Raw genomic sequence first — 27,169 nt, forward strand, 5'->3', positions numbered from 1 at the left:
ACTTCTCTTTCTGACTTGCTTCACTCCGGAGAATAGGCTCTAGGTTTGTCAACCTCGTTAGAACTGACTCAAATGTGTTTCTCTTTATGGCTGAGTAATAGTCCATTGTATATATTGTTCTAGTTCTATGAAAAATGCATTGGTAATTTGAAAGTGATCACACTGAATCTGTAGATTGCATTTGGTAATATAGTCATTTTCACACTATTCATTCTTCCTACCCAGGAATATGGAATATCTCTCCACCTGTTTATGTCGTCTTTCTTCTCTTTTCTCGGTGTCTTAGAATTTTCCATCTTTTGTCTCCTTAGGTAGGTTTATTATTAGATACTTTATTCTTTTTGTTGCAGTGGTGAATGGGATTGGCTCCTTAATTTCACTTTCTGATTTTTCATTGTTAGTATATAGGAATTCAAGTGATTTCTGTGTATTGACCTTGTATCATACAACCTTGCTAAATTCATTATTTAGCTCTAGAAATTTTCTTTTACTAGAAAATAGATAGTTTCTTTTGGGTTTTCTATGTGCAGTATCATGTCATTTGCAAAAGTGAGAGTTTTACTTCTTTTCAGATCTGGATTCTTTTAATTTCTTTTTCTTCTCTGATTGCCATAGCTAGGACTTCCAAAACCATGCTGAATAATTGTGGTGAGAACGGACAACTTTGTCTTGTTCGTGATCTTAGAGGGAATGCTTTTCATTTTTCCTCATTGAGAATAATGTTTGCTGTGGGTTTATTCTATATGGCCTTTACTATGTTGACAAAGGTTCCTCCTGTGTCCATTTTTTGAAGCGTTTTTGTCATAAACAGGTGCTGAATTTTGTCAAAGGCTTTTTCTACCTCTATTGAGATGATCATATGGTTTTTATTTTTCAGTTTGTTAAGATGGTGCATCACATTGAAATTGGTTTGTGTATATTGAAGAATCCCTTACATCCCTGGCATAAACCCAAATTGATCATGGTATATGAGCTATTGAATGTGTTGTTGAATTGTGTTTGCTAGAATTTTGTTGAGGATTTTTACATCTGTGTTTGTCAGTGATATTGGCCTGTAATTTTCTTTTTTGTGTTGTCTCTGCCTGGTTTTGGTATCGAGGTGATTTTGGCCTCATAAAATGAGTTCGGAAGTGTTCCTTCCTCTGCAATTTTTTGGAAGAGTTTCAGAAAAATAGGCATTAGCTCTTCTCTAAACGTTTGATAAAATTACCCTGTGAAGCCATCTGGCCCTGGGCTTTTGTTTTTGGGAGATTTTGGATAACACTTTCAATTTCAGTGTTTGTAATTGGCTTGTTTGTAATTTTTATTTCTCCCTGATTCAGTTTTGGGAGGTTGAACTTTTCTAAGAATCTGTCCATTTCCTCTCAGTTGTCCCTTTTATTAGCATATCATTGCTCATAACATTCTCTCATGATCCTTTTCATCTCTGTGTTGTCTGTTGTAACCTCTCCTTTTTCATTTCTAATCTTGTCAGTTTGATTTTTCTCCCTTCTGTTCTTGATGAGTCTGGCTAGTGGTTTGTCCATTTTGCTTATCTTCTCAAAGAACCAGTGTTCAGTCTGATTAATCTTTGCTATTGTTTCCTTCATTTTCTTTTTCATTTATTTCTGCTCTGATCTGTATGATTGCTTTCCTTCTGCTGACTTTGAGAGGTTTTGGTTCTTTTTCCAGCTGCTTTAAATGTAGGGTGTTGCCTGTTCGATGCTTTTCTTGTCCTGGAGGTAGGATTTTGCTGCTATCAACTTCTCTCTTAGAAGTGCTTTTATTGAATCCCATAGGTTTTGGGTGGTTGTGTTTTTGTGTCATTTGTTTCTAGGAATCTTTTGATTTCCTTTCTTATTTCTTCAATAACCTTTTCGTTATTTAGTAATGAATTGTTTAATCTCCATGAGTTTGTGTTTTTTTACATTTTTCTCCTGTAGTTGATATCTAGTCTCATAGTGTTGTGGTCAGGGGAGATACGTGATGTATTTTCAATTTTTTAAATTTACTGAGGCTTGATTTGTGGCCCAAGATGTGGTCTATCCTGGAGAATGTTCCATGTGCAGTTGCAAACAAAGTATATTCTGCATTTGGATAGAAAGTCCTAAAGATATCAATTAGATCCATTGGGTCTAATGTTTCACTGAAGTTTTGTGTTTCCTTATTGATTCTCTGTTTTGATGATCTGTCCATTGGTGTAAGTGGGGTGTTAAAGTCCCCCACTATGACTGTGTTGCTGTTGAATTCCCCTCTGATGCCTGTTAGTGTTTGCCTTGTGTATTGAGGTGCTTCCATGTTGGGGGCATAAATATTTCCAATTGTTATGTCTTCTTCTTGGATTGATCCTTTTTATGTAGTGTCCTTCTTTGTCTCTTATAATATTCTTTATTTTAAAGTCTATTTGTGTGAAATAAGGATTGCCACACTGGCTTTCTTTTGGTTACCGTTCAAATGGAATATCTTTTTCCATCCATTTACTTTCAGTCTGTATGTGTCTCTAGGTCTGAAGCGGTCTCTTGTGGGCAGTATATATTTGGCTCTTGTTTTTGTATTCATTCAGTTACCCTGTATCTTTTGGTTGGTGAATTGAATCCATTTAATTTAAAGTAATAATCAATATATATGTTCCTGATGACATTTTCTTAATTGTTTTGGGTTTGTTTTTGTAGGTCTTTCCTTTCTCTTGTGTTTACTGGCTGTAAATCCCTTTAGTATTTGTTGTAAGGCTGGTTTGGTGGTGCTAAATTCTCTTAACTTTTGCTTTGTCTGTAAAGCTTTTGATTTCACCATCAATTTTGAATGAGATCTTTGCAAATGGGGTTTTCTATTTCTTTCTTATGTCATAGTAGTACTTTAAAATGCCTCATACTTCCATCCTCACATAAGCATTTCTCCTTTACAAATTAAAACTTGTCTTTTAAGATCAATTTTAAAACAGAGTCTAACATAATAAAGGCTATATATGACAAACCCACAGCAAACATTATCCTCAATGGTGAAAAATTGAAAGCATTTCCCCTAAAGTCAGGAACAAGACAAAGGTGCCCACTTTCACCGCTACTATTCAACATAGTTCTGGAAGTTTTGGCCACAGCAATCAGAGCAGAAAAAGAAATAAAAGGAATCCAAATTGGAAAAGAAGAAGTAAAACTTTCACTGTTTGCGGATGACATGATCCTCTACATAGAAAACCCTAAAGACTCCACCAGAAAATTACTAGAATTAATCAATGAATATAGTAAAGTTGCAGGATATAAACTCAACACACAGAAATCCCTTGCATTCCTATACACTAATAATGAGAAAGTAGAAAAAGAAACTAAGGAAACAATTCCATTCACCATTGCAACAAAAAGAATAAAATACTTAGGAATATATATACCTAAAGAAACTAAAGACCTATATATAGAAAACTATAAAACACTGATGAAAGAAATCAAAGAGGACCAATAGATGGAGAAATATACCATGTTCATGGATCAGAAGAATCAATATAGTGAAAATGAGTATACTACCCAAAGCAATTTACAAATTCAATGCAACCCCTATCAAGCTACCAGCCATATTTTTCACAGAACTAGAACAAATAATTTCAAGATTTGTATGGAAATACAAAAAACCTCGAATAGCCAAAGCAATCTTGAGAAAGAAGAATGGAACTGGAGGAATCAACTTGCCTGACTTCAGGCTCTACTACAAAGCCACAGTCATCAAGACAGTATGGTACTGGCACAAAGACAGAAATATAGATCAATGGAACAAAATAGAAAGCCCAGAGATAAATCCACACACCTATGGACACCTTATCTTTGACAAAGGAGGCAAGAATATACAATGGAGTAAAGACAATCTCTTTAACAAGTGGTGCTGGGAAAACTGGTCAACCACTTGTAAAAGAATGAAACTAGATCACTTTCTAACACCGCACACAAAAATAAACTCAAAATGGATTAAAGATCTAAATGTAAGACCAGAAACTATAAAACTCCTAGAGGAGAATATAGGCAAAACACTCTCCGACATAAATCACAGCAGGATCCTCTATGACCCACCCCCCAGAATATTGGAAATAAAAGCAAAAATAAACAAATGGGATCTAATTAAAATTAAAAGCTTCTGCACAACAAAGGAAAATATAAGCAAGGTGAAAAGACAGCCTTCAGAATGGGAGAAAATAATAGCAAATGAAGCAACTGACAAACAACTAATCTCAAAAATATACAAGCAACTTATGCAGCTCAATTCCAGAAAAATAAACAACCCAATCAAAAAATGGGCCAATGAACTAAATAGACATTGCTCCAAAGAAGACATACGGATGGCTAACAAACACATGAAAAGATGCTCAACATCACTCATTATTAGAGAAATGCAAATCAAAACCACAATGAGGTACCACTTCACACCAGTCAGAATGGCTGAGATCCAAAAATCTGCAAGCAATAAATGCTGGAGAGGGTGTGGAGAAAAGGGAACCCTCCTACACTGTTGGTGGGAATGCAAACTAGTACAGCCACTATGGAGAACAGTGTGGAGATTCCTTAAAAAATTGCAAATAAAACTACCTTATGACCGAGCAATCCCACTGCTGGGCATACACACCAAGGAAATCAGAATTGAAAGAGACACATGTACCCCAATGTTCATCACAGCACTGTTTATAATAGCCAGGACATGGAAACAACCTAGATGTCCATCAGCAGATGAATGGATAAGAAAGCTGTGGTACATATACACAATGGAGTATTACTCAGCTGTTAAGAAGAATACATTTGAATCAATTCTGATGAGATGGATGAAACTGGAGCCAATTATACAGAGTGAAGTAAGCCAGAAAGAAAAACACCAATACAGTATACTAACACATATATATGGAATTTAGAAAGATGGCAATGACAACCCTGTATGCAAGACAGCAAAAAAGACACAGATGTGTATAACGGACTTTTGGACTCAGAGGGAGAGGGAGAGGGTGGGATGATTTGGGAGAATGGCATTCTAACATGTATACTATCATGTAAGAATCGAATCACCAGTCTATGTCTGACGCAGGATACAGTATGCTTGGGGCTGGTGCACGGTGATGACCCAGAGAGATGTTATGGGGAAGGAGGTGGGAGGTGGGGTTCATGTTTGGGAACACATGTACACCCGTGGTGGATTCATGTCAATGTATGGCAAAACCAATACAGTATTGTAAAGTAAAATAAAGTAAAAATTAAAAAAAAAAGAGTCTTCTTGTAGCATCTTGAATTGATGTTTTACAATTAAACCTTTTCATTAAACAAAATGCTTATTATGGTAATATGAGAGAAATGAGTATTTTCATATATTTATAAAAGTATATTTTTATATCCTTGAAATATGTTGAAATATATAATTGACAATTTTAATCTCATAGTTTTCTTCCCCTGGTATTGTTTTATTTTCAAAAGTTCAGAATTATGCCTAGGTTTGCATTAATTATACCAGGTTAGTATCTTTTACAAATAATTATCTTTACAGTATGTTTTTCCTGAATAAGTTTATCTATTTCTAATTCAAATGTATTTGCCCAAATCCTTTCTTCTGAGTCCCTTGCATGCCTCAAAATAATTTATTACAACCCAAACTGAAGGCATTGTCCCTGACGCTTCCCTCATCCCTGACTCTTTGTAAGCTATCCCTTCATCTGTCCTCCCCATCCTAGTAGATAGCATCACTGAAATGCCACAGCAGGAAAAATCCTGGACTCCAAACTTCCTTGAAATTACCACCTCCAGTCACTCAGGAAGTTCAGTATTTTCTGCCTGCTTATCATTTTTTATATCTTATCACCATAACTCACTGTCTCACCTATAATCTTGAAATATTCTTTTCTAGTTTTGCTACCCTGATGTTCTTTGTTATGTTGCTGCCAGAGTAATCTTTCTAAAATATACTTGTCCATCTTTTCACTCCTCCTGGCTCTGCAGTTTGTTTTAGAATGACTGTTACCATTTTTATTTGGCTATTTTAAAAGCCAAATTAGCTTTTTAATTACAGTTTAATGGACACTTTGGGTGATGTACAGTATCCACTGTGCTTACTGTCCACTCTGGAGCATTGCTTATAGGGTTTTTTTTTAATGCTCTCCTGTAAAATACCGTCTTATTTGCTATTTCCTTCAGTCTAAGTCTGAATTTGGCTATGAGTTCATGGTCTGTGCCACAGTCAGCTCCCAGTCTTGTTTTTGCTGACTGTATAGAACTTCTCCATCTTTGGCTGCAAAGAATATAAGCAACCTGATTTTGGTGTTGACCATCTGGTGATGTCCATGTGTAGAGTCTTCTCTTGTGTTGCTGGAAGAGGGTGTTTGCTATGACCAGTGCGATCACTTGGCAAAACTCTATTAGCCTTTGCCCTGCATTCTGTACTCCAAGGCCAAATATCCAAATAGGGAAAGGAGGACATCAAGGCTGTATATTGTCACCCTGCTTATTTAAGTTACATGCAGAGTACATCATGAGAAACGCTGGGCTGGATGAAGCACAAGCTGGAATCAAGATTGCTGGGAGAAATACCAATAACCTCAGATATGCAAATGACACCACCCTTATGGCAGAAAGCAAAGAACTAAAGAGCCTCTTGATGAAGGTGAAAGAGGAGAGTGAAAAAGTTGGCTTGAAACTCAACATTCAGAAAACTGAGATTATGGCATCCAGTCCCATCACTTCATGGCAAATAGATGGGGAAACAGTGGAAACAATGACAGACTATATTTTCTTGGGTTCCAAAATCACTGCAGATGGTGACTACAGCCATGAAATTAAAAGACACTTGCTCCTTGGAAGAAAAGTTATGACCAATCTAGATAACATATTAAAAACCAGAAACATTACTTTGCCAACAAAAGTCCGTCTGGTCAAAGCTGTGATTTTTCCAGTAGTCGTGTACGGATGTGAGAGTTGGACTATAAAGACAGCTGAGTGCCAAAGAATTGATGCTTTTAAACTGTGGTGTTGGAGAAGACTCTTAAGAGGCCCTTGGACTGCAAGGAGATCCAACCAGTCCATCCTAAAGGAAATCAGTCCTGAATATTAACTGGAAGGACTGATGCTGAAACTGAAACTTTGGCCACCTAATGTGAAGAACTGACTCATTAGAAAAGACCCTGATGCTAGGAAAGATTGAAGGCAGGAGAAGAAGGGGATGACAGAGGATGAGATGGTTAGATGGCATCACCGACTCAATGGACATGAGTTTGAGTAAACTTTGGGAGTTGGCAATGGACAGGGAGGCCTGGCGTGCTGCAGTCCATGGGGCCGCAAAGAGTCGGACACAACTGAGTGACTGAACTAAACTGAACTTTCTACTTCCTAGTGCAGTGTAGTCTTTTCCCTTTCATTTGAATAAAAGCATGGCACCAAATAAAATAAATGTGTGATGATGTAATGCCTTTACGTGTTTAGTAGATCCCTGTCACTTGAAGGAAGAAGATGACACTTGCTTTTCCCTGTTTGAACCTGGTCCTCCAGTTTTGTCTCTCTATACAGTTCCCAGTAACTGTGATCTAGTTTTCCACATGACTTGTGAACATTGTTTCACACCTCATCTGTTGGTTCATGCCATCCTTCCTAGAATCCCCATCACACCCCAGCTCTGCACTCTGTCTTCTGAGACACAGCCCTTTGTCACAGCGTTCCTTGAGCTTCGCAGGTACACCTGCCTCCTCTCTCCTTTGTGCGCATCCTGTGCTCTGTCCACTTCAGCTGCAGAGATGTCGAAGGATACTCTTCTGCTCTTGGTTGTTTCCGTGTGTCTCTGCCTTGCCTAGACGCAGAGCAGAGTCACTCTTCTCTTTACAGTTCTAACTTCTCCCAGGACACCCTAGAGGATGTGCTAGACACAGTGATTGTTTGTTGTCTCACTGACGGGGTGAAGGACCAATGAATGAATATGTTTTCTGAAGTTGGGTTTTGGTTTTATTTTGTCTTGTTTTTATAGGAAGGAGCCACAAAGCCAGAACTTGTTGAAAAAGAAAGTGATGCTGATATCATTGAAAGGGCTCCCGAAGGGCAAGCAAATCATGACCATTTGACTTCTGTTGATAGAGCACGTGAAAATGATAGAAGTGGTAAGTGAATGCCTGTAAATTTTGTCTATACTTAAAAGCAAATATAAAAACATGTAAATGGTATAGATCCAAATTCAATATCTATTTCATTTTAAGTACACTTCTTTCGCTCTCTTTCTTCAGAAGTGTCCCACCTACTACCAACTTCTTCTTCCTGAAAATGCTTCAACCCTCTGAAATTCTTTTCCACTACTTTATTTTATTGAAATATTTGTGGATAGAGGTAGACTTACATACGTCTTTAAAATTCATAGTAGTGAATGTTCTCATTAATGTATCTGTGACTGCATTTTACAGGCATGATGTCAGCCCTAGGACTGGGAGAAGAGAAAGATATAGAATCACCCTGGGATTCTGAGGTACTGTCTTCTATTATTATTTTGAAATGTAAGCCCTGAGTAATGTAAGTACATGAAAGCGGGAGATGCTGTGACTCTCTCACCCTTGCATTTCCCCATCAAAACTTTTTTCTTGCTTTTAACCTATATTGAATAAAATAACTCTGTGCTAAATACGACCACCTAGTACACTTTTGTTCATTTACAAGATTCACCTAGTGAAGTCAGTGTAGTACAAAAACCAAGGGTTAGAGATCATAAGGAATCCCTTTGAGTCCTGAAGCTACATTTATCTGAAAATTGAAACCTTATTTCAGGTCAGCCCATGGCCAAATGTTTCTTTGTTGTGTGTGTGTGTGTGTGTGTGTGTGTGTGTATGTGTGCGTGTGTGTGTATCACCTCTTTTTTAGATTCTTTTCCCATATAGGCCACTGCAGAATATTGAGTAGCCTTCCCTGTGCTATACAGTTGGTCCTCACTAGTTATCTGTTTCATACACAATAGTGTGCAATGTGTATGTGTTAGTCCCAATCTCCCAACCAAATGTGTGTTTCTTTGGTACATATGCATGTGTAAAACTGCTAGAGAGGGTCAGAGAGAAACAGGTTGAATTGTGGTTTTTTATTACTTGGACCTTGAAAGATAGTGCTTGAGACTTGAAAGTGTTACTGTGTTGGATTGTCAGGTTGATCTGGAAGAAACATTTACGAGAAGCAAAAGCATGGGGAGTAATAATAACTATGTGGGGTTATAATAATAGCAGTTTGCTTTAGCAATGTTTTAATAAGTACAAACCATTTTGGATTGTTTAAGTAGCTGGGGACTTCCCTGGTGGCTCAGAAGGTAAAGTATCTGCCAACATTTTAGACCAAGGTTCGATCCCTGGGTCGGGAAAATCCCCTGGAGAAGGAAATGGCAACCCACTCCAGTACTCTTGCCTGGAAAATCCCATGGATGGAGGAGCTAGGCAGGCTACAGTCCATGGGGTTGCAAAGAGTCAGACACGACTGAACAACTAAACTTAAGTAGCAGGGCAGACTACCTTTATGGCAGCCATACTCGAGGTAACATAAAGTAACGATGCCCTGTTTGAAGGTGGCAGCTATGGAAGGAGATAGGAAGGGCCTAATGTCTTCATTGCTGGCAGCCACTGCCTGGTGATCCAGCAGTATATGAAGTCAGCATGCAGGTTCTGTCATTTGGCAGCTGTGAGATCTTGGCAAAACCTGTCTTAACCGGGTTAAATGTAGGCAGTTTTTAAAAGTAGGGTATTTTCTTAAAAAGATATTAGGAAATCCTCATGGAACTCAATATTGATTTTAACAGAGTATCTCTGAGAGCATTCCACTGAAGTTTGTGGATCATTTATTTGGAGATCAAAGAGGAAAAAATACATTAAATGGACAAGTACAAGGTGAGAACTGTATTTTATAGAAAAGCTATTTGACAGAACATTGATTTAAAATGGGAATATTCTAACAGGCAAAAAACAAACAAAAACACCTGTCAGATGTGTAATGAGGAAAAAGACAAGAAGAGGAGGGAAATTGTGTATCTTATTAGGTGTCAGCCACAGATTAAATTGAGAATCCAGTTTAAGGAGCTAAATGATTAGTTCCTGGACTTCTTGGAGGTCCAAATGTTAAGACTGTCCAGTGCAGGGGTGGAGGTTTGATCCCTGGTCAGGGAACTAAGATTCCACGTGACACATGGACAAAAGAAAAAATAATTCGTTCTGTTTCAAGATACTCTACAACCAAAGGAAGGAGGAGAAATAAGAGGCAGGAGGGAATGAAGGATGAGAGGCAGAGAGTGCAGGGAGGAAATGAAGAAAGGAAGCACAGGTCTGTGGGGGAGGGGGCAATAAGTAGTGAAGGTCTCTAGACAAAGGGAGAGTATTTGACCTGGGTGATGCATTTGAAGTGAGCTTCCAGCACCAAAACTTGTCAGAGAAGAACAAAGTTCTCTCTCCCTCCTGTTTACTCGTTGTTAGGAAGACATTCAGAACTGCGGTCCCTGGGCGTGCAGAGCGGTGTCTCATCCTCTGGGGGAGCGTGGGCATAGGTGCTCAGCTGTAAATGTATGCAAATTGGTGTCATGAAGTGTTGCTGCTTTCCAGGATGGTGTCACATGGGACAAAACAAGAGAGCGGGAAAGAAGGAGAGAGTGGGGGACACACTAGGGAGATAAGGAACCTACAGCCTGATAGAGAGTCCACTGGAAAGTTTCCAACTTCTAATGCAGTTTCAGTTTGGGGGGAAAGTGTTAGAGTGAGGAAGTTGAGGCTAAGATTTCAGGAGAATAAATTAAGTTGAAGTAATGTAGAAGCAGACTCCGTATAGACCAAATAGTTTCTCAAATTTTAATTAGTCGCCTGGGGACCTTGTGGGAAGTGCACATGCTGAGCATGAGGTCTGAGATTCTGCATTTCCAACAAGCTCTCCGAGTAGCAAGGGTGTAGCCTTGCATTTGGAGAAGGCAATGGCACCCTACTCCAGTACTCTTGCCTGGAAAATCCCGTGGATGGAGGAGCCTGGTAGGCTGCAGTCCATGGGGTCGCTAGGAGTCGGACACGACTGAGTGACTTCACTTTCACTTTTCACTTTCATGCATTGGAGAAGGAAATGGCAACCCACTCCAGTACTCTTGCCTGGAAAATCCCAGGGACGGCGGAGCCTGGTGGGCTGCCGTCTATGTGGTCGCACAGAGTCGGACACGACTGAAGCAACTTAGCAGCAGCAGCAGCAGCAGCAGCAGCCTTGCATTTAGAGAAATCTGGAAGAAGAGCATTGGCTAGTGCAGGCCATAACAGGATCAAGGAAAAGCATTATTTTATTTTTCTTTCTGAGCGTGTTTATAGCCAGAGGGAAGCAAAGAGTCGAACTAGCAATTACAGGTGTAATATACCATTGCTAAGCAAAGAAGGAAAAGAAGTGGTGGGGATGATCCATAGACAGAATGTAAAGGGGGAAGAATTCAGACCACAGATCCAGAGATTACCGTTTATAGAGGAAAGACTCTAGTGAAAGGACAAAGGGAGGAAAGTAAGGCTTTAGGGAGATGAGTTTGGAGTCGATGGGGACACTTGAGAGAACTCCTTAGAGATGGCTTCAGTGTATTTACACTGAAAAGAGATAAGATCATTGTTGTTCCCAATAATAAAGGAGGCAGGATGGGGTGCTAGAAATAGGGACAACCCCAGCTACTCCAAGTAACTATAGACATCAAAGATATATGTTGTACTGGTATTTGTTATTCAAATTGGATTAATTTGAATATGGAGGGATTGACTTTTTATTTTTAAGATAACTGATTTTTTGACAGTTGTTTCACAGAAATCCTTTTAAGCATTAGCATGATGTACCCAACCAAACTAAGTTGTGAAACAAAACAGATTGATAGGGTTCATTCCCTAAATGCTAGAACTGTTATTTTCAATAAATACTACACTGATTTTAAAACATGCAAGATTTTTAACATCTAATAATTCTGTGGCAGTTACATTTATTATTTCCTTTTTGATCATTATATTTCAATGTTGAGAATTTATTGTACATTATTTCATAGGTGTGTCTTATATGCCTTCTTGCGTGAGTGGATCGGGAAATTTTAAGATGGCTAAATTAGAGGAGCCAAGACATGCAGGCATACCAGTAGCCCACATGGGTATGGAAAAAATGAATATTTTTATGAGCCATTTTTCTACAAGTGTATATTCGAGCTAATCAGTTCATTACTCTTTCCCTGATGAGAAATGAACTATACATTCTGGTGAACTGTCATCCCAACTGTGCACTTCTTAAATGACTGGATAGATTGAAGAACATGTTAAATACTTGTAGTATAATGGTGTAAATGTTACTGCTGTATTGCATTCAAGATATACTGGTGCATTTTACCATCAGCTTTCACGTTTATCTTCTTGGGTTCATGATTTGCTCCTCTGATTGAGATTAATTTTCTCCTCATCAGTCAGCATGCTCACATTGGTCTATGTGCTCTTTAATATTTTCTGAGGTCATTGAAAACATGATGTTACTTTTGATATCTTACTGCATGTTTTGGTAAACCTGTATTCCTGTTTTTTCTTCACTCTCTATAATGGATTCCTATGTCTGTCTCGCCTGTGTCCTAACATCCCGCTAAAAACAAGACACTGAAACCAAATGTATTCAGTGTCAAGGCTTGGCACGAGGATTCTGCTCAGTACTAACTCTGCATGAATGTATAGCTGGCTTTCATATTTACATGTAATTAACTCTATGTCTGTTTTGCCTTTTAGGTTCTCCTGCTGCTGCTGCTGCTAAGTCGCCTGAGAAATGTCCTAATGTGAAGGTAAAAACACTTATACTTTTATCTTGAATTATGAACTGTGGATTGTATCATATGTACATTATTTATTAATCAACTTGTTTCCAAACCAATTCAGCCCGCAGTCGGAGTGAAAGATTCTGTTCCTAATAAAACAGTCGGAATGAAGGATCCACAAACATCTAGTTCAGGTAAATTTTGCAATACACACTTAACTCTGGCTGCTGCATTGCAGGCAGATGCTTTACCATCGAGCCATCAGGGAAGTCCCTTCTGGAAAGAGGGACACTGAAATACTTGAAATGCTAGCTCTTCGTACTCCTAACTTCTTTTTGCAAATTTAACTGAAGAATTGGACATACATAAGGCAAATGTTATTGTTGGTATCCATGTTTTGAAAAAAAAAGATATTTATAAGCATATGAACAAGAAAAGTTTAAAATGTAAGCTTGAACTCAAGATGTTTCTGTATATGTTTCAATACCCTTAAGTTCTCAGTTTGGAATCTCTATACTCTCAGGAATTCTCAGAGATTAATTATTAGACTCTAAGATTTTTCAGCAAATTTGGAAAACTCGGCAGTGGCCACAGGACTGGAAATGGTCAGTTTTCATTCCAATCCCAAAGAAAGGCAATGCCAAAGAATGCTCAAACTACCGCACAATTGCACTCAGTAATGCTTAAAAATTCTCCAAGCCAGGCTTCAGCAATACATGAACCGTGAACTTCCAAATGTTCGAGCTGGTTTTAGAAAAGTCAGAGGAACCAGAGATCAAATTGCCAGCATCCGCTGGATCATGGAAAAAGCAAGAGAGTTCCAGAGAAACATCTATTTCTGTTTTATTGACTATGCCAAAGTCTTTGACTGTGTGGATCACAATAAACTGTGGAAAATTCTGAAAGAGATGGGAATACCAGACCAGCTGACCTGCCTCTTGAGGTACCTATATGCAGGCCAGGAAGCAACAGTTAAAACTGGACATGGAACAACAGACTGGTTCCAAATAGGAAAAGGAGTACATCAAGGCTGTATATTGTCACCCTGCTTATTTAACTTCTATGCAGAGTACATCATGAGAAATGCTGGGCTGGAAGAAGCACAAGCTAGAATCAAGATTGCCAGGAGAAATATCAATAACCTCAGATATGCAGATGACACCACCATTATGGCAGAAAGTAGAGGAACTAAAAAGCCTCTTGATGAAACTGAAAGTGGAAAGTGAAAAAGTTGGCTTAAAGCTCAACATTCAGAAAACGAAGATCATGGCATCTGGTCCCATCACTTCATGGGAGATAGATGGGACAACAGTGGAAACAGTGTCAGACTTTATTTTTGGGGGCTCCAAAATCACTGCAGATGGGGACTGCAGCCATGAAATTAAAAGACGCTTACTCCTTGGAAGAAAAGTTATGACCAGCCTAGATAGCATATTGAAAAGCAGAGACATTGCTTCATCTAGTCAAGGCTATGGTTTTTCCTGTGGTCATGTATGGATGTGAGAGTTGGACTGTGAAAAAGGCTGAGTGCTGACAAAATGATGCTTTTGAACTGTGGTGTTGGAGAAGACTCTTGAGAGTCCCTTGGACTGCAAGGAGATCCAACCAGTCCATTCTAAAGGAGATCAGGCCTGGGTGTTCATTGGAAGGAATGATGCTAAAGCTGAAACTCCAGTACTTTGGCCACCTCATGCGAAGAGTTGACTCATTGGAAAAGACCCTGATGCTGGAAGGGATTGGGGGCAGGAGGAGAAGGGGACGACAGAGGATGAGATGGCTGGATGGCATCACTGGCTCGATGGACATGAGTCTGAGTGAACTCCGGGAGTTGATGATGGACAGGGAGGCCTGGCGTGCTGTGATTCATGGGGTTGCAAAGAGTCGGACAGGACTGGGCAACTGAACTGAACTGAACTGAAGATTTTTCCAGTGTCCAAAAATGCTTATTTGAACTCTGACCTTTACCTAGAGTAAAGCTTCACTTGCTAATATGTCAGCTGTATTTCAGCTTATAATTATTTCATTTTAGTGTTGTTACACAGATGAATGAAGGCCGATCAGATGTTTTGATTAGCAGACTGTGTGTATGTGTGTGTGTGTGTGTGTGTGTCTGTGGTGTCTTTGATTATTAGAAGTAGGGGAAGTAATCATACCTTCGATTCGATAGACATAATCTTTTAAAACGGTGATTCTGAAAGTTTTTGGCTTTAGGTTCATTTTATACTTCTTAAAATTATTGAAAATTCCAAGAAACTTTGTTTAAGTCTATTGTTGTTCACTATATTGGAAAATAAAACTGAAAAACTTAAAATACAAGCACACACAATCATAGTTGCTAATTCCATTAGTCCTTAATGTTATGATATCACATATTGTGTCTCTGAAGAACTCCACTGTGCCCTCAGAATAGAATGAGAATGGAAGTAATGTTTAGTGTTGTTGTGAAAATAGTTCTGACCTCTTGGACCTCCTGACCCGATGGGTCTCTGGACTTCAGTGATTCTGAGGGGACACTTGAGAACCACTGTTTTAAACCATTGAAGTGGTTGGATATAAAATGATAAAAGGGCCCTTCTGTTGACACAGGGTTATAAGTTTCACTTTTACATTTCTTGCTTTTTTTTTTTGACTTCTCTTAAGAAATTTAGATCTGACCATTTTTGTTTTTTGTGGTGTATTCACTCCTGTCTCATGGCCCTCTGTGCTCTTTGGATCCAGTGTGGTCCTAGACTTACCTATTTTCACATGGAAACAATTAGTCACACACCAGGCTATCATTTCTTATAGAAGTTTATGATATTTTTGTTTAGTCTTGTGTTCAACCACTGCGACCTCATGGACTGTAGCCCACCAGGATCCTCTGTCCAAGAGATTTTCCAGGCAAGAGGCAAGAATACTGGAGTGGATTGCCATTTCCTTCTCCAGGTTATGACGTTTATCCAAGGCTTTACAACTGAGTTCTGACGACATTTCTACATTGAGGAAAGACTGTCTCATTGAAATTAAAGTAGTTGTTGATGGTGGTGGTATTTAGTCGCTAAGTCGTGCCCGACTCTGTGACCCCGTGGACTGCAGCCAGGCCTCTCTGTTCCTCACCATCTCCCAGAGTTCACCCAAGTTCATGTCCATTAAATCAGCGATGCTGTCCAACCATCTCATCCTCTGCTGCCCCCTTCTCTTCTTGCCCTCCCCTTCTCATCCTGCCCTCAGTCTTTCCTGGCATCAGGTGCTTTTCCAGTGAGCCAGCTGTTCGCATCAGGTGCGCCAAGTATTGAAGCTTCAGCTTCAGCATTTAGGATTGACTGGTTTGATCTCTTTGCTGTCCAGAGGACTCTCAAGAGTCTCTCCAGCACCACAATTTGAAAGCATCAATTCTTTGGTGCTCAGTCTTCTTTGTGGTCCAACTCTCACATGTGACTACTGAAAAAACCAGAGCTTTGCCTGTACGGACCTTTGTCAGCAAAGTGATGTCTTTGCTTTTTAATATGTTGTCTAGGTTTCTACCATTAATTAAAGTAGTACCACTCATTAAAAATGTTTTTAAAACCATGGTCTCTAGAACACACAATATTATCATGCAAAATTAAATGTAGAATAAATTAGAGATAAATTTTGTTAATAAAATATTTGTATGTTGAAGGAAAATAATACAGTTCTTATTAAATACAGGTAGTCAGAGTTGTATTTTTATTCAGATCCTGATAAATTGAGACTTTGTTTTCACATTTTTCAGATTGGGATTTGACTAGTTTGAGCCTCAGTGGTGAGACTTGTCAAAAAGCCGGGCATTTGAAAGTTGATGATCAGCGTCCGTTGGTGTCCCAATCAGTGACCAAAAATCAATCAGCACCCACAGAACTTGGACAGAAGACCGTAACAGATAAAGAAAAGATGAAAAATGCAGCGGTGTTTCTGGTAGGGAATTCCATGTCCCATCACCCATGCCAGTCCCTGCTGCCAGGAAACAGAGGAAGCAAAGAAGGTAATAAAAATTGAATCCAAGTAATACTAGAAAATAAAAAGTAGAAGAAATGAGACATGCTAGTTAACATCTCTTTATGAATGACAGTGACATGTAAGATAGAGTAACCTCTGAAGGAGTAGTGAGTTTGAGGGGAAGGAGGACGTGGAACTGATTCTCTGAAGAAAGACTTTGTACGAGGTAGTCAGAGTTGTATTCTTACTCAGATCCTGATAAATGGAGACTTTGTTTTCAGATTTTTCAGATTGGGATTTGACTAGTTTGAGCCTCAGTGGTGAGACTTGTCAAAGAGCCGGGCATTTGAAAGTTGATGATCAGCGTCCGTTGGTGTCCCAATCAGTGACCAAAAATGCATCAGCACTCGGACAGAAGACCATAACAGATAAAGAAAAGATGAAAAACGCAGCGGTGTTTCTGGTAGGGAATTCCATGCCCCATCACCCGTGCCAGTCCCCGCTGCCAGGAAACAGAGGAAGCAAAGAAGGTAATGCAGAAGCCCAGGGCACTCAGCCATGTGCCACCTGGGCATGGCCTTACCGTCCTTCTGACGGTTCCAGATTAGATTTTGTGGCAAAATCTACCTTGTGCTGACTCCTTTTATGCAACCTGCAGCCAAACAATATCTCTTAGCAAGGTGCTTGCATTCTCCCTCTGACCATAGTAATATAATAAATAATAGAATTTGGAAGAAGCAAGTTTGTTTAGGCTAGTATTTAGCATACATCTGAGGGTGGGTAGCAGGATTATATTTAGAACTCTGGGACTCTTTGTGAGACCTAGGCAGACAAGTAATTATTGAAAAAAAAATAAAGAATGTTTATACTAAGGTGATTTTTAACAGCTTGTCCTCTGCAGTCTAGAAGCCAAGAGAACAGACATGTGAAGAAATAATTTACAGTTCAGATCTATATCTAAGAAGTCTAGAAAGGTACACTAGAAAAATCTACGAAGTACTAAGGTAGCTACAAGGAAAGGGATACCTCTTTATCAGGGGAAAGAGAGCTGTAATCAAGGGCAACTTCACAAAGCAGGTTGAGTCTTAAAAAATGAAAAGTAATTTGTCAGAAGAGTACAGGGAAGCATTTCAGATGAAGGAATTGATAAAAGCATAAAAAGTAAGAGCAATTTTGTAAACTAAGAATAATACTGCAGTTGAAGCTTGGAGTGTTGTTAAAAACGTTCTGTGATGAAGTAGAGAAGAGACTATACTGTGACTTTATATGTCTGTCCTGTATTTTGAAATTTTGTTTAGTTTCTGATTGTTTTTTTCCCTGATGCTTGGGTGAATTCATTAATGAATCTTTGAGGTGTTTGTGTGCCTGTATCCTGGTGACATCTAGTATTTCCCAAATGGTTTGTTGAAGTTTTTGATCATTGGAAGTATTTCTTAAAGAAGTAAATATTCATCTGAAGACAAATATTGACTTAAGCTGTCATTTGACACAATGCTTTAAATCTGTGTTTTAAATAAAGATTTTGTCTTTTATCTAAATATTCTAAATAATTTTAACCAAACATGCAGATTTGTCAGAACTAGACTTGGAAGTGATATTGGAGGAAGAACAAGAAAAACCTGATGGAGATGAAAATAACCGTTTACAGGTAAGTAAAACTATGAATTTAAATTTCTGGTTTAATACCATTTTCTATGCTTTAGCAACACAATACAGTGTGTGACAGAGTCCATAACAAATAAAATTGCCTTTCAAAATTACCCTTTTAGAATTGATAGATAATAATTTAATAGTTTTTATAGCACTTTAATTATACAACTTAAAATACTGTTAGAATCTATTATAATTTATAGTTTTTGGAATTGAGGGAAAAAATTTTCCTGACTTGTTTACTTCTTCCATTTTTATAACTTCATTACATGATTAAGAAGGTGATATCAAATACTGAATCATAAGATTACGCAGTTGAAATTATGAACAATATGACAGCCCCTGACCTAGATATATGTAAAGAGAAATCATTCCCAGCGGCTCAAGCTTTTCCGTTAAAATCGCCAGCCACTGATGCCAAGATGAAAGATTCATTCTGCCTGTGATCTCGGTACAATTGACTAGAGATGAACATTCAGGGAGAGAGTGGGGTCACAGAATCAACCCTAGTTGCCTATTAAGAGACTCGAACCTTCTAGATTGCACCTTTGTTTTCAGGGTACAAATAGTAACGTTCTAATGTATTTCATTTCAGGGTGGGAAATCAGTAGATATTACTAAAAATGCTTTATCCACTTTCTTTGGTGGATATTAGAACATAATATAACTGAATGTAGGGGCTTCCTGGGTAGCTCAGCTGGTAAAGAATCTGCCAGCAATGCAGGAGACCCCAGTTCAATTCCTGGGTTGGGAAATTTCCCTGGAGAAGGGATAGGGTACCCACTCCAGTATTGTTGGGCTTCCCTGGTCGCTCAGACAGTAAAGAATCTAGTATTCCAAGCATGTCCTGAACAAAAAGAACCCAGTTTCGAAAATGTTTTTTCATCAAATAAACTATAGATCCCCGGGATATGCTTGTCAGTCATCTTCAAAGCTTTGTTTCAGTGAAAAGAAATAGACCTTGAAAGTGATAAACTAGATATTGAACATGTGTTTACCAAAAATGAGGAGAGTTTTTATAATGATGCAGAAAATTAAAAAAGTAGGGGACCAGGTAGCTACATTTGAAGTGAAAGAAGACCAAGAGTTTGATATGCAAATGTCAGACAATATGAGGCAAAATCCCACTAGTTGGAAATTAGACATCGGACAGACATGTCAGTCGAGTCTGTGGCTTGTCTGCTCCGGTAAGATGAAACACGTAATTCAAATAAAAAGTCACGGTACTCCTGCTGTCGTTAAAAATACTGATCAGAAAGGCAAACCAATACAGGACTGGTTCCAGAAGCCACTGCATGCGGATAATTGCAGGGCTAGTGATGATGAAAGCGTGGAACCCAATTTAGAAAATGGGAATTCTTCTCCACCGAATAGTCACAGAGCATCCAAAGCATATCTAAATGAAGAATTACAGAAGGATATGCAGAGGTTTAAGAAGGCAGTAGACATGTTACAAGTAGTGTTGTTAGCTTTGGAAAAAGAGAACGTTCAGCTTCCAAAAGAGGTAGAGGTTCATTTGCTCTCGCTTTGGTTTTTCCCTTTCTGGATGATCTGGTCCATTTTGATTTCTACTTATGAATAAAGTGGGGTCATCTAAATAGGTAATTGTGTAGAAATAGATTATTTCTGCCATCCAAATAATAGGAATTCAGGAAAGTGTTTTCATGGCTTTTGTCCTTCAATCAATCTAATTCTGTTTATGTCAGTCTTTCATATGGACTGGGAAACTCATTTAGCTACATATTATGTAACCATCTGAGCCAGAATAAGCACCAAGGAAAGTGTTTAAGGAGTATGATCAACTAGGGTTTTGCAGTGTTGTTTTTTTTTAACTTTGTTGGATTAAATATAAGTTGCATTTCCACAGAATGGGAAGAAAGCAGAAGCTGAGAGAAGGGACATAAACACGTATTCCCTCTAATCTCTTCATTGTGTTTGAGTATGTGTGATCTTCTCTGCTTTCCTCAGTCCCTGGGCACTTAGATATACAACATGGCCAGGATGTTTTTAATAACAAATACATGCACTCCCACATATGCCTTAATCACCACTTTCAGATGTCTCTTTTGAGAGAGACCTCTTCACTATGTTGTTTACTAAAATGTAGTAAGTTTTGGCATGTGTGTATAGGTAGTATATGTGTGTGAGAGAGTTGTTCAGTCGTGTCTGACTCTTTGCAACCCCATGGACTGTAGCTGGCCAGGCTCCCCTGTCCATGGATTTCTTCAGGCCAGAATATCATTGGAGTGGATAGCCGTACCCTTCTCCACGGGATCTTCCCAACCCAGGGATCGAAGCCAGGTCTCCTGCATTGAAAGCAGATTCTTTAACATCTGAGCCACCAGGGAAGCCCATAGGTAGTATAAACCCTCAGCAAAAAAAGAAAAACAAAAATCAACTGTTTATCTCCAAAGGAAAGAACTGAGGTTTGAGATGCTGTGAGATTTTTCTTTCTTCAGTAGTAGGTTTTTAAACTTGCTTGCTCTTTTGTGTACAAAAAAAGAAAAAAAATGTAGCTATTCTCCTTTAAAGAAAAAGGAGAATGAACTCTACCCGAACTAATGAAATAAATTACTTTGCCGAAGCCACGCTTTTAACTTACCTGATTCATTTGAGGAATTCATTTGGTAATTTTATCAGATTCAAGATTACAGAATTGTATCATCTCTTTTGGTGCCATAAAATGTTAGGGAAGGCCACTTTAGGGGCTTTGAACAAATCATTTAACCTGTTTTTATTTTAAAGCTGTTATTGGTAAATAGTGGGGCAAAGGTAGATAGTTATTTCTATACCCTCTAGCTATAAATTTGACGGTTATTGAATGTGGAATTGGGAAGCATGACTTATATTCCAGAATTCCACACTAACTAACACCTCTTCAGTTTCACTCTGCTCCTGTGTTTTGGTAAACTTTGGTTCGTATATTTCAGTGAACACCATCAGGTTTTTGCTATCTCCTGGATCCAAATGAAAAAAGAATTGGAAAAGGCAGTGGGGAAAGAATAGCTTTAGTGCAGAAAGAAGAGAGTTTCCTTTCTGTCTCTGAGGCACCAAGGTGTCATATCCTCTCCATCTGACTGTTTAATGGAAAATCCAGGTGGTAAAGACCGAAGAGGCCAGATGTTGTGTGTTTTTATTTCTCTATCTCTGCCAGTCAGATGGGGAAGACTGGATGTGAATAATTGCATCTTATGAAGAAAGCCTTTCTTGAAATTTTGGGAATTTTGTTTCTTTCCCTCAGAAAGAAGCACATTTTACAAAAATTTCAGTGACTTATAAGTGATAAAATTAATGTAAGCACAAATATATTTTTATCACTTAAAATCAGGGCAAATGCTGAGTCAAATAATAAATTGAAAACAGAGTCTCTAGAATTAAGTCCTAGCAATTATTCTCAGTGTCAAACTTTCATTAAAGGTTGAAGGAGAAAAGAAGCACAGAAGTAGTGAAGTAAAAGTATCAGACAACGTATGCAATGCTGCTGCTGAGAGTCGATTGATTCAGCAGAGAAAGAGTGGAGGAAATAACAAGCAGGCGTTTTCTGCTATGGAGAGTAAAGGTTCTGATAGGTAAGCCTATATTAATATTTAACAGTAGGTCATTTGTTATTTTCCTGTAAAATCATTTCTAACTTGAGCTAATGTTTGTGATTTACGAATTTCATATTTTACTAGGGATATAGTTATTTTTAATACTCTTGTCCTTTAGCCTTAATACTAGAGTTACTTGGTTAACATACCACCATGTTACAGTATCTGAGTATTCTGGATTTGACTGTATACCTGCCTTAACCAGTGTGTTGTAGATTTAAATTTATTTTATGTCACTAATAAACAACCTTTCATTTCAGTCTGAGGACTTCTTTCAGCATTTCTTATGAGGCGGGACTAGTGGTGATGAACTCCCTCAGGTTTGCTTTCTCTGGGACAGTTTTTATTTCTCCTTCATTTCTGAAAGACACCTTTTCTGGATAGAGTACTCTTGGCTGGCAGTTTTCTCCTCCTACCACTTTGAGTATGTCATGGATGGAGGCCGAATTGTTGTTGGTGGCAGCAGAACTGATGAGGCACCTGCCTTTCATCCATGATGCTGCCGTCACTCATGTGGGTGGTTTACAAGTAAACTGCCCCCTGCCCCGCCTAAATTTGATTTCTTCTTTCATGGTGGACGTGCCACATCTCATTTTAAAAATCACCTAAATGAAGTGTTGCTTTTTCTTTGAGGGTCTTTTTTTTTTTTTTTTTTTGGCTACACTGGTTCTTTGCAGCCGCAGTGCTTGGGCTTCCCATTGTGGGGGCTTCTCCTGATGCTGAGCATGGGCTCTGGGGTGCTGGCTTCAGTGGTTGTGGAGCACAGGATTCATTGCTCCTCAGCTGACCAGGGATCAAACCTGTGCCCCCTGCATTAGCAGGCAGATTCCTAAGCACTGGAGTACCAGGGAAATTCCTAAATTAAACATTAATGTATTTAAAAGCAAAACAAAAAATATAGTGTGAATCTAATTATGGCTCCCATGTCTAAGAATCATCGTGTTTAGCCAGTGGACTCCAGGTTTTCAGTGTAGCCCTTGAGGTTCTTCCCAAGGTCTTTCCAGATGCATCTCTCTACTTTCTTCCATGTGTTTTGTACTTTTCCTTCCAGATTCCTAGGAAACGACCTAGATGCTGTGTGTCTGATCTGTGTACTCACATTCTAATCTCCAGTAGGATGATTTCTTGCTTTTCTCTTCCTGTTGACCTCCTCTCTTCACTTCTGTAAAGCCTTCCTTATTTCACTTATCACTTTCTTGTTTTCTTGCATATGGTTGGTACTTCATAACTGTTTTGTGAATTAATCAATGACTTAATATGGGTAAGAGTTGGAATTTTACAAGAATTGTTTTTTTATTCTTTATTAGTCGATTTATTTGAAAACAATGCTTTTTTGTGGACTTTTTAAAGTAGTGATCGTGGTGTGCCCAGGAAGGAAATAGAGAAAAAGAACAATGGCAAATGGACGCAGGAAGAACGTGTGATTGCACCAATATTTGAAAAGACCGACTCACTGACTGGTGGCCTGCTGCACGTGAATGATGACAGCATTTTAAGGAAAGCGGATCAAGATGATGGCAGGTAACATGGGCAAATTCTTTATTTCTAGGGGAAGAAATATTAGCACTGAATACTTCTTCTGGAAATAGAGCAGCATAATATAGTACACAGGCCAAGAGAAGAGTCCTCAACTCTACTGGATGAACACTGCAGAAGGGTTAAGGAGAGGACCCGTGCCTTCGGCAGGAAGTCGTTTCAGTAAATAGTCCACTTGGAAGCTGGACTGTAGTGAATACACATAAACAGCTCCGTAGGGAGTACTTCCTGGGAGAGGCAATGGAGACCTGGATGGTAACTGGAGAGGAATGTGGAGCTCAAAGGAGTTTGTTTCTTGTTTTATGTTAAGACGGGAGTTTGTAGAGTGTGTATGCTGTTGGAAATGAGCCAGCAGAGGAAGTGTTTATTGAGTTTAATCTTATTTGCATTTCCAAATTAGAAAGCTTATTGATTGTATGACATTATCTGTAAACTATTACAATAAATTAATTGTACATTCTTATTATTGTACATGATTATTATGTACCTGTGTACTTCTGCTCATATGTAGTTTTTGGTAAGGGCTTGTTCATTGGCTCTGAAGCATAATATTCTTATGTAAATGAATATGTAGATGATTACTTAAGTTAATTCTATCATACATAGATTTTTAAAAATTATATAATCATGAATTTACAAATACTTAGGTTATACTGAATAGGATTTAATCATTCCTTGATGATTCTAGTTGATAGTATCATCATGGGTAGCTATGATTTTTCTGAAACATCACATCATATTAACTTTATAGTTGTTTATAGCTTCCAGGGAAAAGGGGAGGATTTTGTTTATTTTCAATAGAAACAATTAACAATCTTTTACAGTTTATTACTTTGGGTGATAAAGATCTAAATGACAAAAACCATGCTTCCTGTACTAAAAGTGTCGTTAACACATATTGTGTGCTCAGTAAGTGTATGTCAGGTGCATGAAGAAACAGTAGAATGATTGAATGAATGTGTATTGATGAATTTCTTTACAAAAAACAAATCTTTATTGAAAGTAGTTTCCTACATCTAAATATTGCCTACATCTAAAGTCTTTTTGTTTCGTTAGAAATATGTTTTAAGATTCAAAATTATCATTTGTAGTTATAGCTAGACATGAAATAATAATATAGATTCATTTGGTATCATATTACTTAAAAAGACTTTTCAATATCACTTTCTCAGCATATTTTGGAACAGCAGTGTTCAGGCCAGATTTCCTGGGTTTGAATTCTGGGCTGTTGGTGAACTGCTGGGTGGTCTTGGGCAAGTTCCTCAGCCTTTCTTTGCTCCATTTCTTCCTAACTAAAGGATCTAATATATTACCTATCTCCCAGAATGATCATGAGGATTAAAATGCCTTTAAGACATGTCAAATGCTTGTAATAATGCATAGCCATTGCATAATAAGCCCTCAAAAAGCTAATATCATGGTGATAAAAAAATGGGTTTCGTTCTTATAAGGATTTAGGGAATACTTCCAAAATAGGTTTTATTGCCATAAAAGTTAGTTCTTATTAAAAATGAGAACTGCAAAAAAACCCTGGTATACTGCTTCTATCACATAATGCAAGTAATGTTAGGTTTTTCCTTTTCCTTTGATCTAAATTTAATGTTTTATTAATATTACAGATATATTTTCTTTGTCCTTTAATGCTACTCTTTTTTGTTGTTTCATCCCTTTATAGAAATTACTTATGAATGCAAAGATATTATATAAAAAAACAAATGTTAAGGTATTATTTATATTTTTGAGTTATTAAATTTTAGTCTGAAAAAAATCATTTTTTTTTTTAGGACTGCAAGGAAAACAGCATATGAAAAGAAGAAGGTATAGTAAAAAAAAATTAACTTTAAAATATATTATCCTCTAAAAAATACTTTGTAAAAGGAATGGTGGCAAAATAGAAAATCTTCCTTTGGTGAAGAGACATTTACTTTGAAAACATAATTTAGAAACTCTGTTGATAAAGTTATCCTATTGATAAAAACCTGTTCTTTTAAGAAGGTTCTGCTTTTGCTTTGATAAAGATATTTATCACCTTTGTACACTTGGTATATTGTCTACATATTTTAAGGACATTGTGAACCCGTATTATTTATGTGTAGGTCAAAGAACAAATTAACTACATGAATGACCTTGATGACTTAACTCAGTCATCTGAAACTGCTTCCAAGGATGGTGATATGCTTTACTCTAAAAATTCCCCGTTGCCATCTGGCAGGTGGCTGAGGGTCGTGGACCCCCTCCCCCTGTGCCTGTCAGCCCTCGTCCACCTGCTCCATGAACAGCTCAGAGCTGGCTCCAGCGTTCCCAGCTGGGTTCTGCCTCACAGTAGAGTCCTCAAGGACAGCTGTGTTTAACTGGTGTCCTCAAGAGGTGCAGGAATGCTCCCCGTGGATTTTTTCCAGCAGTTGGTAGAAACCAAACACTCTTGAAGTTGGTTGTCCTTCATTCTGCAGAGCTCCCGAGTGGCATCTCAGAGCAGAGGAATTCACTCCCCCACCCAATGTCCCTCTCAAACGAGGACCAGGTCCCATGCCCGAGGTCCTAGCAGCAGATCTCCCACAACAAAAAGCTCTCAGGAAGAGCTTGGGAAAGTAGTATTTGTAATTCAAATCCATTTGCCTACCGCAGTCAGGTAGGGAGGGACACACCATGGCCTCTTCCAAGGACAGGCCTTTAATATTTTCCATAGGAATTGATCTCAAATTTTTGCGACTGTCTCTCAGAGCTGGGACCCTGATTGTGGTTTAGGCCAGGACCGTGTGTGCTCCACTGACGACGGCATTACCCGACCAAAAGTCCCCCTGCTCTGGACTGAGCGTGTTGGTCACACCACGCACGTCATCATCTTCAGCGTCTAAATCAGAGTCTGTTCTTGGCTCCACTGTCATTTTTTTAACCAGTACCCTATCAACGGCCTTTTCATATCATTTACAGTTTTTCAATTAGTAAAAATTGCGACATCAGTTGTAAAAATACTTTTGTACTTTAAAAAGTTGTTTCTTTAGAATAAATTTATAAAAGTCCCCCTCCCACCAAGGAAAAAAAAAGTAAAAAAAACTCTTGCTACTAACAGTAGGTATTCTGGCATTTGGTAGAGATTTCCCTTCGATGATTAGGTTAGTTTATCACTTCCACTGAAAGTAAGGAGGAAACTATAGGCAGTTCAGAGACCACATCGGAAGTCATTCTTCTACTTGTAGAAAGTGAACCCTCTGCTCTGTGTAGTGTCCTGTGTCAGTACAAGGAAACAGTGATAGATATGCCATAGTATACATTTAGTGATCATTATGTTTCTCATTGTATTTCCCCCATCTTACTATTTTAAACAGTATGAAGAGAGAATGAAAGTTATTGCAGCAGCAAATAATCTCATGATTCTCTAAGACCTCTCTAAATTTTACCTTATTTACCATTAGTGTATATACCATGAATGAAATAGGAGGATTATTTTGTATTGATATGTTTGTACTAGAGAAGTAACTGTGGTTTGATGTAAGAGGACTGATAGAGTCAGAAGACCTGGTGGAAAGCCTGCAGCTTACTTACATAGTTTTAACTTCCTCCTTTCCAGAATCATTATAGCTAATGAGTTAATTGATGTTTGTAGACGTGCTTAGTACAGTTGTCAGTAGGTATAAGCCTGTAATTGCCTCTTAAAATGTTAGAGAGGTAGCATATTCTCAAGAAAACAATTTTTGTATGAAATTGCATTTATTTAAATATATACAGAGCTAAGG

The 27,169-nt window shown here is 38.3% G+C and overlaps 1 protein-coding gene across 1 annotated transcript in view; it reads left to right on the forward strand.

Moving 5' to 3' along the window:
- The window catches only part of LOC128058639 (ankyrin repeat domain-containing protein 26-like), a 78,735-nt gene that overhangs the window by 26,975 nt on the left and 24,591 nt on the right, over positions 1-27,169 (forward strand). The window contains 11 exon segments of the mRNA XM_052651132.1: positions 7,948-8,077; positions 8,375-8,436; positions 9,742-9,829; positions 11,983-12,081; positions 12,722-12,750; positions 12,845-12,917; positions 18,228-18,307; positions 21,727-21,878; positions 23,250-23,420; positions 25,220-25,253; positions 25,532-25,744. Coding sequence (XP_052507092.1) covers positions 7,948-8,077; positions 8,375-8,436; positions 9,742-9,829; positions 11,983-12,081; positions 12,722-12,750; positions 12,845-12,917; positions 18,228-18,307; positions 21,727-21,878; positions 23,250-23,420; positions 25,220-25,253; positions 25,532-25,744 — 1,131 coding nt within the window.

Source organism: Budorcas taxicolor, chromosome 13, assembly GCF_023091745.1.
Source record: "Budorcas taxicolor isolate Tak-1 chromosome 13, Takin1.1, whole genome shotgun sequence".
NCBI lineage: Eukaryota > Metazoa > Chordata > Mammalia > Artiodactyla > Bovidae > Budorcas > Budorcas taxicolor.